This window comes from Echiichthys vipera (assembly GCF_963691815.1).
Source record: "Echiichthys vipera genome assembly, chromosome: 1".
Classification (NCBI taxonomy): domain Eukaryota; kingdom Metazoa; phylum Chordata; class Actinopteri; order Perciformes; family Trachinidae; genus Echiichthys; species Echiichthys vipera.
The window spans coordinates 722,351-741,709 of record NC_139826.1 but is presented as its reverse complement, the minus strand read 5'-3'; the positions used below and the strand labels follow the sequence as shown (position 1 = coordinate 741,709).

The 19,359-nt window shown below is 42.0% G+C and overlaps 1 protein-coding gene across 3 annotated transcripts in view; it reads right to left on the bottom strand.

The window, feature by feature from the left end:
* Window positions 1–19,359, bottom strand: part of vps35 (VPS35 retromer complex component) — a 71,836-nt gene that overhangs the window by 26,633 nt on the left and 25,844 nt on the right. For all 3 annotated transcript variants that reach the window (XM_083913912.1, XM_083913914.1, XM_083913913.1), the window contains 2 exons: window positions 17,805–17,987; window positions 15,046–15,262 (listed from right to left, as the gene is read on the bottom strand). In XM_083913912.1, the coding sequence (XP_083770038.1) occupies window positions 15,046–15,262; window positions 17,805–17,987 (400 nt within the window). The remainder of the gene's footprint in view (window positions 1–15,045; window positions 15,263–17,804; window positions 17,988–19,359) is intronic.

Sequence of the window (19,359 nt, the reverse complement as noted above, 5' to 3'; positions counted from 1 at the left end):
GCGACCCCCAACAAAGTGCTCCATCTGTTTCGTTCGCGTCAAGGAGAAGCCTCTACTCTGAACAGAGGCCCAGGGTGGGCTGCTCTCAACAGGTAGGTTCTGGACGATCTAGGGAGGCAGCTGAAGTTCCCGGACACCATCACAGCTACCACACTCTGTCAGAGGCAACCAAGCAAGTGGTGTTGGAGCCAAATTTGTATCTCTGATAACATTGTGTCAAAGGGCAGGGTGGAAGGCCCACTGTGAACCTGTCAAGGTTGGTTGCAAGGGGCAGAAAATATCTAGCAGCTGAAGACATGAATGCTGGTTCATCACGTTAACAACTATGAGCTGACTGAACACAGCCAGTGGCTGCGTCCGCTCTGGGAGGGATGTAAACATAGACGATGATCACGTCACTGAACTCTCTCGGCAGATAATACGGCCACAGGCTAACAGCTAGCAGCTCGAGGTCCTGGCAACATGAGACTTTCTTTAAGGAGACGTGCATAGAGCCAGCAGTTCCTCTCTTTCGTAATTGAGAAAACTGGCTCTTTGTTGCATTTTAAAGTTAGAAATATCCATCAGATATATATAAAACACACAATCCCTTCACAAGAAGAGTAAAAAAGTAGAAAGAAATAGGTCAAAATAGGATAAAAGAGCTAAAAAACGGAGAGCTACTGGAGAGGCAGCCGTCTCCTACAGTGCCAGCATACAGTTAATAGTGATACCTCATTATTAATTCTGTATGAAAGAAATGTTTTTAAACTTAGTGTATCCAATTTGGCAAAGTGCGTATGGTTTTGAGGAAGAGCGGAGGTGAGCTTTGTCACCAGTAGTGCCACAGTGCTGCGGCTGCAACTTTCTGGGTGTGGTGAAAGTCCATGCCAGACAGAGAAGGGCCCACCTGCGATCTCGGGTCATAGGAAAGGGATTTTTTTGGGGGTAGATTGAAATAGATCTGCTCTGAGATCAAAAATCGTAGACCACCCATCTGTGTCCAGTGGGGGAAAAAAACAGCCTCGGGATAAAAAAAAAATCCCAGTGGCTATAAATCTTATAGGTACATAATAGAGATGTACCGATAAATTTTTTTCTGATCCAATCCGATACCTGAGGCCTCATTTTTAAAACTGTATAATAGTCAACGAAGCACCCAAAATTAATATTCATTCATACCGACATCATGTCAAATGCAGAGTGGAAAGCAAAAAAAAGACAATCGATGTGAAGTTGACGTTCATGTTGGAGAGATGAAAAAAAGGAAAAACATGTTTTGATTCACAGTGTGGGCATTACTAAAGACAAAACTGCCGTAGTGTCAGAAGTCGGACCGTTGCCAAAATCAAAAAGAGATTAACGAGAGCATTCATTCTCACTCGGTTCTCTTATAGCAACACGAGTGCAGTCATTGCACAGATTACATTTGAGAAACAGGACATTGCTGCAACCTTTATTACAGTGCGCTGAGAACGGGCAGAGTGGCTCGTAAGTGCGTCGTCCTCATCTGTCAGTAAGTCAGCGAGTATGCGCCTTTTCGCACTGTGATGGCATGCCTTTTTTATGTGATTTGTTTGATCCAAAAAGCTACAGGTGTGGGGATTAATCTAATTTTAAAAACAAACGCATTGAAACTAAAAATAAAACAAACTAAATCCATACAAATAAAGACTGTATTAGGCACTGTGACATGATAACCATATTAAAACTGCGCTCCTATCTGCAGACGGAAGCATCAATTACAGCATCAGTGTGTAAACATTATTTGTCCTGTTCGCCATATTATTTATGAGAATAAACTCCATAATATGCAAGTGTTTAATAATTACATAACATATCTATGAGTTCTGAGTTTTTTTTTAAAGATATCTTAATTTGAATGTACAATCCTACATCTTGTTTTTTGAAAACATCAACCAGCTGTTAACCACCCGAATTAATGACTTCAGGCTACAACAGTCAACAAAACTAAGGGGCAACTGTATTCACCGTATTGACTACATCTTGCATATGAACAAACTTTTGGTGATTTTAACTTTAGCCAACTCCGAAAGCTTCACATTTGGCTCAAAGGATATTGCAACAACACTGGCATCCCCTACATTGATAACTTCACCACCTTTCTGAACAGACCGGATCTCTTTAAACGGGACCGTCTCCATCTCAATTTTGCTGGAGCCCGCCTACTATCCCGTAATATAGAGCTCACACTGCACTACTGCAAAACCTTCTCCACCTGACTGTCCTCATCTCGCACAGTTGACAGTGTAAGCGCCCCCTACTGTCTACTGACTTCCAAAAACAAATCCACCTGATACTGGTTTCACTCCCACAATTATTCCTGTCAGAATATCAGTTCGACCAATAACCTCTGTATTTGATTCCTGTCCATATTTCCAATATATACCATCAACCCAGAGGTGCATTGAGTGGTGGAGTCTGTGTGGACAACCTGCGGCCGACTACCAGCTGTTGCAAATCATGCTGTACACACACGCACACACGCACACACGGCACTGTTAAACATTAGATCTCTGGTAGGCAAGTAATTTTAATCGATGATTTTATCACTAAGCACAATCTTGATTTTATCTTGACAGATACTTGGTTAAGTGTAAATAAAAGAGACAGTTTTGATTGAATCAGCACCTTCTGTTTTTTTTTATATGAATTAAGAATTAATTTAGAATGCACAGAAAAGGAGGCGGAGTTGTCATCTTATTCAAGGAGATTCTACAATACAAGAAAATGTCTTGTGGAAACTTTAACTCTTTTGAATATGTTGCTGCTCAGCTGAGTGCCACCCAGTGAACAATACTTTTAACTATTTACAGGCCATCAAAATATGATGCACAGTTCTTCGATGAGATTGCCAAATTACTGTCCATTGTATGCATTGATTTCGATTGTGTTGTCTAAGTGGGTGATTTCAATATTCACATAGATAATGCAGAGGATAGAGGTGCAAAAAAGCTCCTAAACATTCTGGACAACTTAATCAGCATTGTAACAGAACCAACCCACTATAAGGGGCATATATTGGATCTGATTATTTTCAAGGGTCTCAACATTTCTGATGATATGGTGAGTGATGTTGCTCTTTCCGATCACCACTGTGTATTTTTTAAAACGACCATCTCTGCCAGCAGTAGCAGAAAAGAACCAGAGGTCATCAAAAGGCATTGTATCAGTGAAAATACCGGCGTACTGCTCATGCAGGCCTTTACTCCATCACCAAGCCTGCACTTAGCCTCTGTCGATGACCTTGTGGATGGTTTCAGCTCCAATGTTATGACTCTTATGGGTTCTATTGCACCACTAAAGACCAAGGTTTTATCTGGAGGTAAAAAGTAATCATGGAGAAATGCCACAGCAGTGAGATCTCAAATAAAGTGCTGGCAGGCCAAACGTAGGTGGCGAAAAAACTAAACTACAGGTCCACTACAACATCTACAAAGACAGTCCCCGTATCTACAATCAGAAGTTGAAAGGGGCAAGGCAGTCCTTTTTCTCAGAGGTTATCAACAAAAATAATAATTTCTGCACGTTATTTGCCGTTGTCGACAGACTGACAAACCTTTCGTCATCAGTCCCTCCTGAGCTCCTGTCATGCAATGACTTTGCAGATTTCTTCACTGATAAAATTCTAAAGATAAGACAAACAATAAGTAGCTCCACCTCAGGGAACATGGCTTTGTCACTTATGCCTCCAGATTCACTAATGACTCTACAACACTTTGAACCTTTAGACTGTGCATATCTGACTGAAACTGTTCAGGAGCTAAAATCCACCACCTCCTGTCTTAATCTGCTGCCTACAAGCTTCTTTAAAAATATTTTTATTGGTGTTGCACCAGAAGTGCTGAACATAGTAAACACCTCCCTTCAGTTGGGGCATTTTCCCGAAGCCTTGAAAACTGCAGTGATCGAGCCCCTGTTGAAGGAGCTAATCTGGATGCCTCAGTCATGAGCAGCTTTGCATTTCTGGCAAAGATCATTAAAAGTCATTGAAAATTAACTATACTACTTTATGATTCAAAACAATCTATTTAATGTTTTCCAGTCAGGATTTCGGCCACATCACAGCACTGAGACTGCACTTACTAAAGTCCTAAATGACATACATGGAAACAGTGATGCACCAAAAGCATCAGTCTTGCTACTGCTTGATCTCAGTACTGCTTTTAATACGGTGGACCATAACATACTTGTACAAAAGCCCTTTCTCTGATCAGCAGGTGAAGCAGATAGAGCCACAGGCGAGCGGGTCCACGCGATCAGGTGCGCGATTCCGCGTGATCACGCCGTCAGCACGAGCAAGCTCACGCCGAGCTCAATACAGACATGCACCCGCATGTAGCGCTGTCTCCAGCTTCGGAGCGACAGAGAAGTTATATTACTGTGGTTTAATCTCCTCTTGCTCTCCTCTCTCTGTGTCCGGATTTTGTGCGTGCATGACGCAGGTGAGATTATGTTTATTCTAAATGCGGGGTTAGTTTGTTAATGTTTATACTTTATATTACTATTGTAATATCTACAGGAATGCGCTGTTATGCCAGTAACTCTAGTTCTGTGAGTGATATGGATCCCTGCTGTTATACATATTATATACTGTATATTAGAAGTGATTAGAGATATTACTATATATTGTAAGACATTGTTATTTCTGTTTATTGCAGGAACCACACACATACTCACACATGTATAGAAACACCTGTACACTGTTCTACTTGTAAATCTGCCTGAAGAAGGAATGGAGTCTACTGAAAGTCTCCCTGAACACCTGAGGTGTGCTCAGACTATAAACTCCTTTAAATCAGGCCTAAAAACACTTCTGTTTACTGTAGCTTTACCATGACCCAACATGCAGGTGATCTTTACTTCGTAATCTTAACCCTCTATGTGCTTTTTAAAAATTGCTTCTTTGTAACGTACGCTCGCTAAGCAAAGCAAAGTTGAGGAGCTCAGAGTCAACACCAGATGTCTACACGAGTACCGGGAGTCATGCCTGCTTGTGTTCACTGCGACGTGGCTACAGGAGGAAGTGCCTGACTCTCTCGTTTCCCTGGACGGCTTCTCCCTGGTGCGCTCAGACAGGACTGAGAACTCAGGCAAGAGCAAAGCCTGCGGTACATGTGTCTAAGTGGTATTCACAGTTCACTACGAGCGAGTCTGTCTGCAACCCCGACATTTATGGTGTAAGACCTCTGTCAAAAAGACGCATCCATAATTCTCTAATTCATATTCATAATGGTCACAATTCGTGTGTCAAAAAAGGTGTTGCACATCAAAAAGTATGAATCAAAAAGCTGTGAGCGAGGAAAAGAAGTTGAGTGAGTGAGGCAGTGTTTCCCATACATCGACCTATGTGTGACGTGGCCACAAATTGATTTTTTTCAATGCAATTTTGAAATATTGTTCCATTTATTCAACTCCACATCTCACACACACACACACACACACACACACACGCACGCACGCACGCACGCACGCACCCACCCACGCGCGCACACACACACACGCCTGCTTGTGTGCTGAGCGCCCGCAGTGTGTGTTCACACAGTTTCGCTCTAACTTGTGGTTGGTGCTGAAATCTGAGCTAAGCATGTAACTAGTGTTGCTTTCGTCAACGAACCTTTATCACGTGACGAAAACTAGACGAGAAGAAACGAAAATGTTGCGCATGTGACGATGACTAAGACTAAATATATAATGCAATTTTGTTGACGAATAATAACGAGACGACATGTCTCTTCATTTTCGTTGACGAAAACGAGACGAAATAACGTTGTTTCATCTCGTTTAGTCACGTTATTATTATTATTATTATTTTGAAGTTTCTCTCCCAGTCTCGCGTCTGGGCAACGTCCCTTCCTCAATCCCCAAACGCGCATTATTTAGATTCTGAAGATGCCATGGGTCACCGTTAACGTTAGGGTTAGCGACAACTAAAGAAACATAAGAACAAAATGGGACACCAGCCGGGGGTCGTTTTTGGGAGAAATGCGACCACAGAATCACAGAAAAAAACACAGCGGATCTTAAGAGACACCTGAGGGCATCCCATAATGACATTTAGGTAAGTCAAGACATAATGTAACAATACTTTCTGTTTTAGAAAGCTCATGCGACATGAGGCTACAGTTAATGTGTCGGGTTTTAACGTTAGCTTTGGTGTTAGCCACTGGAGCTGAGGTGTGTGTGTGTGTGTGTGTGTGTGTGTGTGTGTGTGTGTGTGTGTGTGTGTGTGTGTGTGTGTGTGTGTGTGTGTGTGTGTGTGTGTGTGTGTGAGAGAGAGAGTGCGTGCGTGCGTGTAAAGTGGGTTTTTAGTTCCTACCTGACTGACTCACTAAACCTCCCCTTGTTGGCCAAATACTTTCACTAGTTTTGTATTTCACAGAGCAAATAACACTGAACTGAATTTAGCATCAACATAAATTGGATTACATATTCTAGACCTGTACATGCATGTAAACTAAAGATATCTGCATGGGTTTGGCTAAAAGAAAATGTTGGTTTTGTCAATACTACTAGGTACTTTTATTATATTGATTAAATATAATTGCATTACTAATAAGAGACTAACAAAAAAGAAACTAAAATTTTCTTTGACTAAAACTAGACTAAAATGCTCAGACTTTTAGTCGACTAAAACTAGACTAAAATGCTCAGATTTTTAGTCAACTAAAACTAGACTAAAATGCCCAGACTTTTAGTCTACTAAAACTAGACTAAAATGCTCAGACTTTTAGTCGACTAAAACTAGACTAAAATGCTCAGACTTTTAGTCGACTAAAACTAGACTAAAATGCTCAGAATTTTAGTCGACTAAGAGCCTACTCACACTGTCCTTTTGGCCGCGGCCAAAACCGGTTTTTCAGCTAAAGCCTAGTACCTTTAAGCAGTGTGAGTGGACCCGCTCCGCGCTCAACTGCGGCCAGCGGACCGTCCACGGCCCCCTCGAAAGAGGTGGGCTTTAGCGGAGCTGTTTGCACATGTACGAGCACGAGCGTGCGCATGTGTACGAGCACGAGCACGAGCACGAGCACGAGCCCTACGGCAGTATCGTTATGTCCGCCTGTTCGGACATGTAAATAGAAGGACGGACCATGCGCGGACATTTAACAACAACAACAATGGCGGTGAAAGGTTCACGTTGGTGTGGTGCGGAGGTGGAGTGTTTACTGAAGATTTGGTCGGATGAAAATATTCAAAAACCGTCGACAAGACGCACAAAAACTCCGAGGTCGATGGAAAGATTTGTAAACAAAGCCACACACACGCGATCAATGCGTGTGACATGTTACGGCGTGATGGCGTATGGACAGCAAGAAGCATTGGCCGGCCCTGGCAGTGTGAGTACAAACGGGGCTGGGGCGCGGGGGGGAGAGGGAGGGGGGACAAGTACCCTAAAGTCCGGGTCTCGGTCCGGGAGGACAGTGTGAGTACGCTCTAAAACTAGACTAGACTAAAAGTAAAACAGGCCGCCAAAAACAACACTACATGTAACGATGCATCTTGAGACAGTTAAAATTGATTAAAATGTGTGATGATACAAATAGGTAGAGATGAAAAATGAACAGCATCTACTTTTGACTTTGTTTGTTGACATTGGGGCAAACATTGCGGTGAGCGCAGCAGGTCGCTCCGATCTGGTTTATCGGAGGTTCTAACTCAGTTTTGTCTTAAGGAAGTGAATGGTTGCCATTTATTGTAGAATTTGTCAAAGCTCCCCGGTCTCGAATATCTAATTTTCTCTACTTTTAAAAAGAACATAGACTTTTTAATCCATTGCGTGCCTGAAGGAGCTGTTGTGGATTTCCAGTTGAGAAGGAGGTCTCGCAATCAGAGAGGTAAAGGCTATTACTTCCAATTCTTTAGTAGAATATTGGGTATGCTCTTCTGGAAGACCCAAAATGCCAGTGTGTGGTGAAGTGTGAATAGTCCTTGAGAATACCTTAGACATGGTACTGAAGTTTGCCAAAAGTTTGTCAGAGCTGGACAAGAGAAAAACATATGTTTAAGATTGCAGGGTGAGCCTCCACATCTGTCAAATACATCTACGCCAAAATCCGCGCTAACCTTGTCTTTGAATAATGACATCGAAATACAACTTTAAACTGTATCAAGGTCAGACGAGTCCCATCAATATTCATCAAAAAACTATCCACGTTTTTCTAGTGTTGAGGGTCATATGACCATCATATTACTGAAAAGAAGTGTATATTTTTGAGATTAAAGACCTTTGTGAAGGATTAAATTGCATAAGTTCGCCCCACGGCAGTTTAGGTGGAAGGTGAGGGAAGTTGGAGAATAATGACTTTGCACAGTTCCTCACCTGGAAATATCTAAAAAGATGAGCAGGTGGAAGATTGAATTCAGTGACCAGATCTGCGAAAGAACAAAAGACCCCTTCCTATAGAAATCCTCAAAACATTTCAGTCCCTTATCCTGCCATAGGGAGAAAGTGGAATCAGTGAATGTGGGTTTAAACACAGGATTTCTTAGAAGCGGGGTTAGAACTGTGAGGGTGTGATTTTCGAGGATTTTTATTCCCTGTAGAGAATTAAGGAGGTGTAGTGGAACCTATGAAAATAGCAACTTTTGACATTAGTATTCATTGCGCCATGCTTAATCGCGCATGGAGAGGTATTTGCACTTCATTGCAACTATAAAAAGTGTGTTTGTATTATAGTTTGAGGATGCTCAGAAATTTGTTTGTCAATGTGTGTATGGTTTGTTGTGCGCCGTGATTTCATAATGCTGTCCATGATGACGAAATGAGCCTCCTGTTGGTTTCAGCAGTGTCACGGGGTAACATTCTCGGTGACCTCATTTTATATCTCCAGATTTGGCATGTTTATTAAATGTCCAGCAAGACACAGCTGCAGTGTTAAATGATAACACTCACGTCACTTTCTTAATGTCATGTTTATGCATTATAGCCAATGAAATGATAGCACATCTCCTCTTGCTATAAGAATCTGATCTTTGCTGTTTGAGCCTTAGAACTGAGATGGCTTCACGCACCACTTTGTGTTGAGGACTCATCTGTTCTCCTTAGTCAAGTAATTAAACTCCTTCAGCATCAGACTTACAGGACTCTGCCATTTTATCTTCTTTTCTGGCATCACAATAAATTCTTCCCGAACAGCGTGTGCATTCAAAACATACTTTGGTGATTGAATTAAGTACCTGTCTATCAAATGCTGTCAACAATCAGGTCAACAAACCATATGATGTAGTGTTTCCCATTTTCTTCTTTACCAGCAGAACCGATCAAATCAAACATTTGCTGAAGTTCCTTCAATGAAGAAAAACTCTTCATTTCTGAAATGACAGGTGCTATTGCAGCATCTACACTAAACTCTTTAGCAGCTGTTGTTTTGAACCAATTCACCAATGTGTGCCGTCACAAGCACCTAAGCCACACCGGTAGATGCCGTATAATCTTTTTTTTTTTTAAATTGTATCTTTATTTGGAATGGACAGTAAAATACATCCACATGGTAACTACAGTAAGGCAGAAATAAATGCCACTCCAGTTTTTGTTTTATATACAGAGAGAGTGCAACATTAGTCATCAGGGCTTATAAGTCCAAAGAGTGTACAAACATAGAGCAGGGGCCAGACCCTGTTGGGACTTAGCAGATCCCGCTCACCTGTAGTAGCATAAACTATGTGAGATTGGTATTATAGTTTCAACAAGGGAGCACAGTTATCTTCTTTAGGCCCAAGTTGACATGTAGCCCAGACTAGAACATTAAGGAAACTTCTCATACAACTTGACAGAGAGTAGAACAAGTAACAATATAAAACCCATGGGGGGGGGACCCCAGCCGTCAGTGTCATATAAATAATCTTCAGAAACAAGTCATAAATTAAACGAGCGAATAGTAGAGCAATGTTACCAATGAAATCAAATAAAGTCTGCTCTCATGGGGGCAATGAACGAAATCCAGTTGTTCCAGGTTTGGTCAAATTTGTCCTTTTGAAGTCTTATTTGGTATGTCAATTTTTCCATTCTATATATCTCCAGGATAATTCCAATCCAGTCATCTTGAGTAGGCGGGATCGGGCTCAACCATCTTCTTGTAACTGATTTCTTACTTGCCACCAAGAGAATTTGCAGCAGCTTTATCTCTCTCCTGCCTTGGAGAACAAGACCATGACCCAGGTACAGGACATCAAAGCTCAGGGGAATATGAGTGTTAAAGACTGCGCTTAAAGAAACCTGTATATCCCTCCAGAAGGCTTTTAACTTGGGGCAGTCCCAGAAGATATGGTAGTGGTTGGCAACAACCGAGCCACACTGCCTCCAGCACGGCATAGTTACACCTTTATACCTCTCCTGATACGGTGTTTTGAAAAATCTAATAATATTCTTCCAGCAGTGTTCTCTCCAGTCCATAGAGCTGGATGTTGTCCATTGAAAGGACCAGATATTATCCCAAGCCTCCTCAGAAATCTCAATCCCTGATTCTGCTTCCCATTTATTTTTAATGTATTGAGTGTTGTTATTGTTAGCATTGGAAAGCGTTGTGTATAGCTTTGAAATAGAATTGGAAGGGATCTTGGTCATAGCATTTTTCAGAATGTGGAAAAATTCTAATTCAACTTTTGAGAAATTAGTTAATTTACATTCATGGTCAATGTAGGAGCGCAATTGAAGGTATCTATGAAATTCGATCCGTGCTAAGCCATGTTTGTCCCGCAAGGTATCAAAGCTGCACACAATGTTTTTTTGAGTAAGTGAAATAAATGTTGTAAGCCCATATATTGTCCATGATTTAAAGCTGGAATCGTGTCTGTTGGGAGTAAAATCCGAATCAAAAGCAAACCATATGAATAGTCTCAACATTCTCTGTATCCCACAGATACTAGTCACCTTCTGCCAGACTCGGAGGGTGTGGCTCAACCAGGGGTTCCCTAGCTTTTCCAAATGACATATTAAACCTTGGTCCGCAATTACAGCTTGGATGGGGAACTGGCTTGATAGGTTGGACTCCAGCTCCTTCCATTTAGCTTTGTATGTTTCATTGCACCAATATAGGAGGGGAGCTATCTGTGCGGCGTTGTAATAATTCCTTAGGCAGGGGAGACCCAACCCTCCTCTTCCCTTAGCGAGTTGGAGAGTGGCATATTTAATCCTTGGCTTCCGGCCCTGCCAGATAAATCTGGAGATCCACTTGTCCCACTCCCTAAATTGATTTTCACCCACCTCTATAGGCAAATTCCTAAACAGGTAAAGTAAACGTGGTAACACATTCATTTTAATTGCACTAATCCTCGCACTAAGACTCAGGAAGGGGACCAGGTTCCATCTATGTAGGTCTGCTTTTATACTTGAAGATATTGGCTCATAGTTTGCTCTGAAAAGCCCGGCGAGGTCTTTAGTCAGATGTATTCCTAGGTATTTAATATTTTCATTTTCCCAGTTTAGCTTGAATTTCTTACGTAGAGTCACAGGAGCTAAAAAATTAAGAGTCATCACCTGGGTTTTTGAAATGTTGACTTTGTAGCCAGATAGCTTGCCAAAATCATTCAAAGTAGCCATCAATTCACTAAATGACCTCTCTGGTTCCCCCAAGCAGACCAGCACGTCATCAGCGAACATTGCTACCTTATGTTCAACACCTGATAATATAATACCCTTAATATTTTGATTTTGTCTAATTAATTGGCCTCTGATAGATTACCGTTGACCTTGATGCGGGCTGAAGGTCTGTCATACAGCGCCTGGATTACTTTGATAAACCTATCCTGGAATCCAAATTTCCCCAGTACCTTGTATAGAAATGCCCATCTGACGGAATCAAAAGCTTTCTCAGCGTCTAAACTCCCTATAATTACTTGAGATTTGTCATTTTGTATCCGTCCAAGGATGTGTAGTACTCTTCTTATGTTATCAGTTGTTTGTCTGTGGTGTATAAAACCGGTCTGGTCTAAGTTAATGAGTTCAGGTAGCAGGTGTTCCAATCTGCGGGCAAGAATAGAAGTAAATAGTTTATAATCTAAGTTGAGGACACTAATTGGTCGATAATTCCCACATTCTCGTTTATCTTTCCCCTCTTTTGGGATAACTGAGATAGAGGCCTCCCTCCAGGAGGGAGGGATTTCTCCCTTCTGCAGGACGTAGTTAAACGTCTTTGCCAATAGTGGAACTAGTTCTGACCTAAGGATGCGATACCACTGAGAGTTGTACCCGTCCGGCCCCACTGCCTTGCCTGGTTTTAGTCTGGTGATAGCAGCATTAATTTCCTCTGTCGAAATCGGTTTTAATAAATTGTCATTTTCAGAGTCTGAAAGTGAAGGTAAGTTCAAGTGGCTGAGAAAGCCTTCAAAACAATCTTCCCCAGGGGCGTCAGGTTGAGTGTAAAGATCTCTATAAAAGGACTCAAAACATTCCTGAATCCTTTCCAATTTGGTTTCTAGTATATGAGTTTTAGGGTTCTTAATTTTATAAATAGTGCTTTCCTCCTGTTGCTTCCGTAGTTTGTATGCTAAGTATTTTGCTGATTTCCCTCCTATCTCATAATACTTCTGTTTCAGGAAAATGAAATTCCTCTGGACTTCCTGTGTATAAACATCGTTGATTTCTGCCTGTAGTTTCCTCATTTCCTGTTTTACAGTAAGGTTTGGGTTGTTAGAGTCTTCCTGTTGTTTCCGTTTTAGCCTTGTCTGAAGATCTACTAGTTTCTGCCCTTTGGTTCTTTTAAGGTGAGAGGTAATAGAAATTAATTTGCCTCTCAGTACCGCTTTAAGTGTGTCCCAAATAATAATTGTTGATACCTCACCTGTGTCATTGATTTCTAAAAATCCTTTTATTTCTTCCTTTATTTCGGAAACTATGGCAGGGTCATTGAATATATTTGAGTTGAGTTTCCATAAGGAGTTTCGTTTTTTCCTAGCCACTTGCAAAGACATACAGATAGGACTGTGATCCGATAAATCCCTTGTTAATATATCACAATCTTTAATCTTAAAACTATCCACCTTGAACATAAAGAAGTAATCCAGCCTAGCGTATACTTTAAATGAGCCAGAATAATGAGTATAATCTCTGGTGGACGGGCACAGCTCTCGCCACACGTCTATAATCCCCATTTCCACCAGATAGGAGTTGATTTTCCTTATGAGTGGGTTAGTTTGGCTCGTCGGGTTGGATGAGTCTAGTTTAGGATTAAGTCTAAAATTAAAGTCCCCCCCGCAGACAACCGTGCCCTGAGAGTCCACCATTAAATCAAAAATATTCCTATAGAATACCCAATCACTCCCAGGTGGAGCGTATACATTTAGTATTGTAATTTCAGATCCCTCTATCCTACCTGTTACCCTGACAAATCTGCCTTCCTCATCACCGATTTCTGAGACATGTTCATAGTTAAGTCCACCAGAGATAAGTATTGCCACTCCCCTCTTATGTTTGGATTTGACAGCTGATGAAAATACATATTTAAAACCCTTTCTCTTTAACCTCAAATGATCTGTTTGGTTCATGTGTGTCTCCTGGAGTAATGCAATCTGGGCTCTTTCTTTCTTTAATTTAGATAGAATCTTGTTCATCTTGATCGTATTCAAAACCCCATTTACGTTAAATGAAATAATTTTCACTGGTTCAGTTTGCATGTTTTTGTATTAACTGACAGCAAAATATTCCCCAACTGCGGCTGGCACCCCCCCCCCCCCCCCAAAAAACAAAAGAAAGAAATACAAACAAGAAACACAACAACAACAACGAGCGAACAAACGTAGAACGAACAGAAGTGGTGTGTAACTGAAGCAAAAAAGCTCCTAACCGAACTTCCAGCAGTGACGCTCTTCCACTGCTGCCCTTGGTCTTTGAAGGAATACCCCTACTTACTCCCTGAGATAGGGGGCCTTCCATTGTGATGACGTCCTCAAAAAAGAGAGTCCCCACCCACATTGGCTCGACATTAATTAAGTTCTTACCATGACGTCCAAATCACAATCATGTCTTAACGTTAACTCTCATCTCGCCTAAATACTTGCAGTCTCTCCTTGTATCCTGCAGCTCCTCGGTTCTGCCGCGGGCGCCGGTCCCCCGCCCCCCGCCACGGAGCCCATCTCTGTAGTTTCTCTCAGGGGGTCGTCGGTGGCTTAATCACTCTCACCGGAACTGGCTCATAGATTGTGACCCCGACTCCGCTCCCTCCGGGACTCCGTACAGTCTGAGTGTCTCCCTTCTCGAGTAGGCCTCCATCGCTGTCAGCTTCATCTGAAGTTTTTCCTGTGATGTTATCATCTCAGCCAGTATCTCGTCTGTGTTTTGGAGCTTATCTTCATGCCCGGCGACCCTGTCTTCCACCTCGTTGAGCCTCGCGTTTGTTTTGTCCAGCTCACCTCTGATGTCTTGTAGTTGTATTTTGGTGTCCTTTCGAAATTCTTTCACCTCATTCCCAACGCCTCTTAGCACTTTCAGGATCGTCACCAGGTTAACCGGTTCCTCCTCTTCCTCCGTATCAGCGCCATCATAGCTGGGAGCAGGTGAAGCCCCGCGGCTAGCCCCGGGGGAGCTAACGTTAGCTTCCTCTGTTAGCTGCTCCTCGCGGTCTGCAAGTTGTTCGATAGGTGTTTTTTTTCCCTTCTTGTACTTTTTAGACGTCATCTGTGCCCCTTTACCCTTCTTTTCGTGCAGTTCACTAAATAAATTAATCACTTTGGGGCAGTTTTATTAACTCTAGTCGAGAGCTCTCTAACTAAGCGGCCATCCCCTCTGAACCGGAACCGGAAGCCCCGATGCCGTATAATCTTAAGACCTTTGCAATGCTAAAATGTATTTTCACGGAACGGCCATGTACGCGGATAAAACAGGAAGTTGTTATTTAAATGTAAATTGTCCAGTCTGGCCCAAACACATAGTATGTGGTACAGCATTTGAAAAACATTCATTAGAATTAGCTATAAAGCCAAATAAGTCACCATGAACTAGATTTTTAATCTTACTTAAAATGGTAGCAATTAGTGTAAACCAAGATCATATCACTGATGTTGCCAATGTAAGGATCTACACATTAACAACAGACACACTCAAACACACACCTGTTTGTACTTGTCCACATTGACACCCTCCAGCTGGCTGAGGCGAACTAGGTTGGTCCCCACCAGAATCCTCAGTTCTTGTCGTTCCTTTTCTCTCTTCTCTCGGTCTCGGCTGTGACCCTGATGCTGCATTCGAACCCATAACTTGTTCATTTCCGCAAAGTTCAGAAGGACAAAGTCAATGGAGTCGTTGATATCGCCAGTCATCTCCTCTCCTCTACAAGTCAAGAACAGGGACAAGAAACACACAAGAAAATATTCAAAGACCAAGTTTAAAACACATCGACATTGTGCCATGTATGTTTGTCAAACAGGGCATCTAAACTGTAGCTATGGATGAAATAGTCTGACACAAAAGTAAAATGGGAGCCTTGATGTCTGTCTTTGTACAGAACTGGAATCAGGAAAACATGAAGTACAATGCTGATATAGATTCAGTCCTATCTTTTAGACTATACTCATTTTGGCAAATTGGCACCATTAAGTATGTCGAATTAGCTATCAGCAGTGGACATCAAATATAATAGTTTCCTCAAAAGGTGTGAGTCATACTGAATCTAAAAATATCTTTATCATGCCTGTGTGTTCAGATTAAAGTCACGAAATTAAGAAGGAACACAACATTTGTGTTTTAAAGTACCCTTATTGCCTCCATTAGGTGCGTCAACATCACTGCTCATGCCCCTGGCTCTTCAACTCACACTTTGGTTACATTATCTTAAGCCTATTTGCTCTGCCTCTAGGGGGCACCAAAAGTTTAAAACATTTTTGGGGAATTTAGGAATTACCATCTATGTCTTTTTCAGGGACGTCCATGCTTATTTCAGCAAGACAATGCCAAGACACATTCTGCACATGTTACAACAGCGTGGCTTCGTAGTAAAAGAATGCGGGTACTAGACCTGTCTCCAATTGAAAATGTGTATGACAATGGAGACCCCGGACTGTTGAGCAACTCTCAACAAGTCTTGCGTCAAGCAAGAATGGGAAAGAATTCCACCTACAAAGCTTCAACAATTAGCGTCCTCAGTTCCAAAACGCTTATTGAGTATAATTAAAAGGAAAGGTGATGTAACACAGTGGTAAACATGCCTCTCTCCCAGCTTTTTTGGAATGCGTTGCAGGCATCAAATTTAAAAATGAGCGAATATTTGCAAAAAAACTAAAATGTTTATCAGTTTTAACATTAAACATCTTATCTTTGTAGTGTATTCAATTGAATATAGGTTGAAAATGATTTGCAAATTATTGCATTCTGTTTTTATTTACGTTTTACACAACATCCCAACTTCATTGAATTGTACACATTTTATACACCGATATACACCTTATGTCCCTTGAGCAGCCACAAAAAGAATATAACATGTTGTTGTCAGATTTTGAGAATGCATGGTCCCAGAACTCCCTCACGATTATCAACAACTTTGATCTGCTTAGTCAGGGGGCAGGCTTGTACTTTTATAAAACTATACAAAGACATAGACAAACTGACGATTAGCAAATCATCACAATGGCCCTCATTTATCAAACGAACGTACGGCAGAAAAACGTGCGTACGACCATTTCCTGGCAAACTTCCGCATTTATCAATTTGGTCGTGAGCGGGAGCTACGATCAAATCTCACGTCTGGTCTGAGGTCGTGTACGCAAATGTAAGCCTGTGTATTTGCGGTGCAGCACAGCAAAACCTGGCTGAAAATAATGAACAAACCTCAGCTGTCATTAAGCATAAGCAGTCACATATTAAGAACAGATCAAAACGGATTCTTAAAACGAATAAAAAAAAATTTAAATTGTGGTTGGAGCGATTGATTGTACTCATGTGCGTCTGAAGGCACCATCCATGAATGATTGCGCATTCATCAATCGCAAAAACTACCACTCGATAAATGTGCAGGTGATTTGTGATGTCAAGCTATCGCTTTTTAACGTGGTGGCCAAGTGGCCGGGGGGGACACGCGATTCTTTTATATTTTAAAACAGCTCTGCTCCAGCCCCCCGCGACCCCGACAGGGACAAGGTTGAAGATGAATGAATGAAAAGGAAGGCGCACTGCAGAGCCAAAGTCATCTCCTCGGTTAGTCGCTACCCTTGATAAATTGCATTAAGATGAGATTGGTCCGATAGGAATGTTTCATAAATCACACGTGGGTCCTGTCATACGACCAATTCTGCGCTCAGATCTGCGTCCGTTCTCACGCAAGATTGATAAATGAGGCCAAATGAGTGGGACTAATGCTGATGTCAAGCTTGCCAATCGAACCCAAGTTAGTTAAATATGCGTACACCATAGGCTTCGCTGTGCTCCTACGTAGCCGACTCGTTTCAATATCAGAATCTGATCAATTCGTTTTGATAACATTTTGGAAAGTCTAGAAGACCCGCACAATTGAATTATTTTACTCTTATTCAAGTTGCATTACGCTGAAATGTAAGCTAACCGGCTCGGATGGGAAGTTTCTAATAATTGGTCAGGGAAAATCATTTTGGCTGTGTTGTTCAAGTGATGTACTGGGTGCTTATCTTGTATTGAAAAACTTCCTTATGTCTATGTTCTAAAAAAAAAGAAAAAAGAAAAATTGAAAATATTTTTTAAAGTTTTTTTTATTTTAAAGGATTCCATCTTTGAAATACTGGTAAATATTCAAGTTTTCCACTACATTTAAAGAAGCAGTCCATATTCAAACCTGAAGTGACAGGGTTGGTCACAAATTGAGAATTGTGAATGAAAAACAAAGACAAAAAGCCGATTGGCTTACTCAGACTGCTCTCCGTCATCTGGCAGGATGTTGCGAGTGCACTGTAATAGGTAGTTTCTGAGGAAGAGGCCCCGAAGTGGGTGCTGGACACCCCGACACATTTCAACCAGGTCCTTCAGGATGTCCTTACGAGACTGGGGGAAGGAGCGAACGTACACCACACCCACTGTGATTAGCAGATAGCTGGGGAGAGAGGGGCGAAACAAACAGGCTTGATCTGAAAAGAATATTTGCCAATACTTTCAAGACTAAATGGCAACAAACACACAACAAAAAATTGTATTAAGCCTGACATCTGCAGTAGCTTCAAAAAGTATTCAGAACCCTGCACTTTGTGAACTTTATTGTGGTATACATGTAATTTTAAATGGATACAATTCCACAAACACTTAATAAATATATAAAAATTATTTTCACTTTATAATCGATTATTAAGATTCAAAAACTGAAATCTCTCATTAATAAAGAAAGGTATTCAGACCCTCAATTCATTGCAGCAAATTACAGCTCCAAGTCTCTACATGTTCCTGCACACCTGGATTTGGGAACATTATCACATTCTTCTAAGCAAATCCTTTCAAACTTTGTCAAATTGTTCTTCCGGCAGGTTCTGCCAACTCTGCAGAGGACTTCTTAAAATGACCAAGCATTCTTAGGGCACACTCACACTTACCATCCGTACCCAAGCACGCTTCACAGCTAAAGTCTAGTTCGTTTGACCAGTCTGAGAACAGCTGTTACGTGCCAAGGCATGACACGCGAGTAATGGCGGCAGTCCTGAGACTATTTATATGCGATGTTCCCCGCGACGGACATTTTGTTCCCTGCGACGGACATTTAAAAAGATGCAGCCAAGCGGTTTGCAGTGGTCTGGTGCCAAGACGGAGTGTTTACTGCAGATTTGGTTAGATAAAACGTTCATACACAGTCAGACGAAACTAAAACCGCGAGGGGTGATGCCGTATAGGCAAGAGGCATTCGAGCAGTGGCCCAGATCATTTCAAGTAATGTGAGTACAAGTCGGCCTGGACCTTGGGGGAAGAGGGAGGGGGGGGACAATTACCCTAAAGCACGGGGCACGGTGCGAATGGAGGACAGTGTGAGTGCGCCCTAAGGACCCACTCACACTGTCCTTCTGTCCCGGGCCAAAAACGTTTTTTCAGCTAAAGCCTAGTACGTTTAAGCAGTGTGAGTGCACCCGTTCCGCGCATAACTGCGGACAGCGGGACGCCCACGGCCTGCTTGAAAGAGGTGGGCTTTAGCAGAGCCGTTTGCACATGTACAAGCATGAGAGTGCGCACGTGTACGAGTACGAGCACGAGCCCTACGGCGGTAGCAGTATGTGTGCCTGTTCAGGCATAGAAAATAGAAGGACGGAACCATGCGCGGACATTTAACAACAACAACAATGGCGGTGAAAGGTTCACGTTGGTGTGATGCGGAGTGTTTACTGCAGATTTGGTCGGATGAAAATATTCAAAAACAGTCGACAAGACGCACAAAAACTCTGAGGTCTACGGAAAGATTTGTAAACAAAGCCACACACACGCGATCA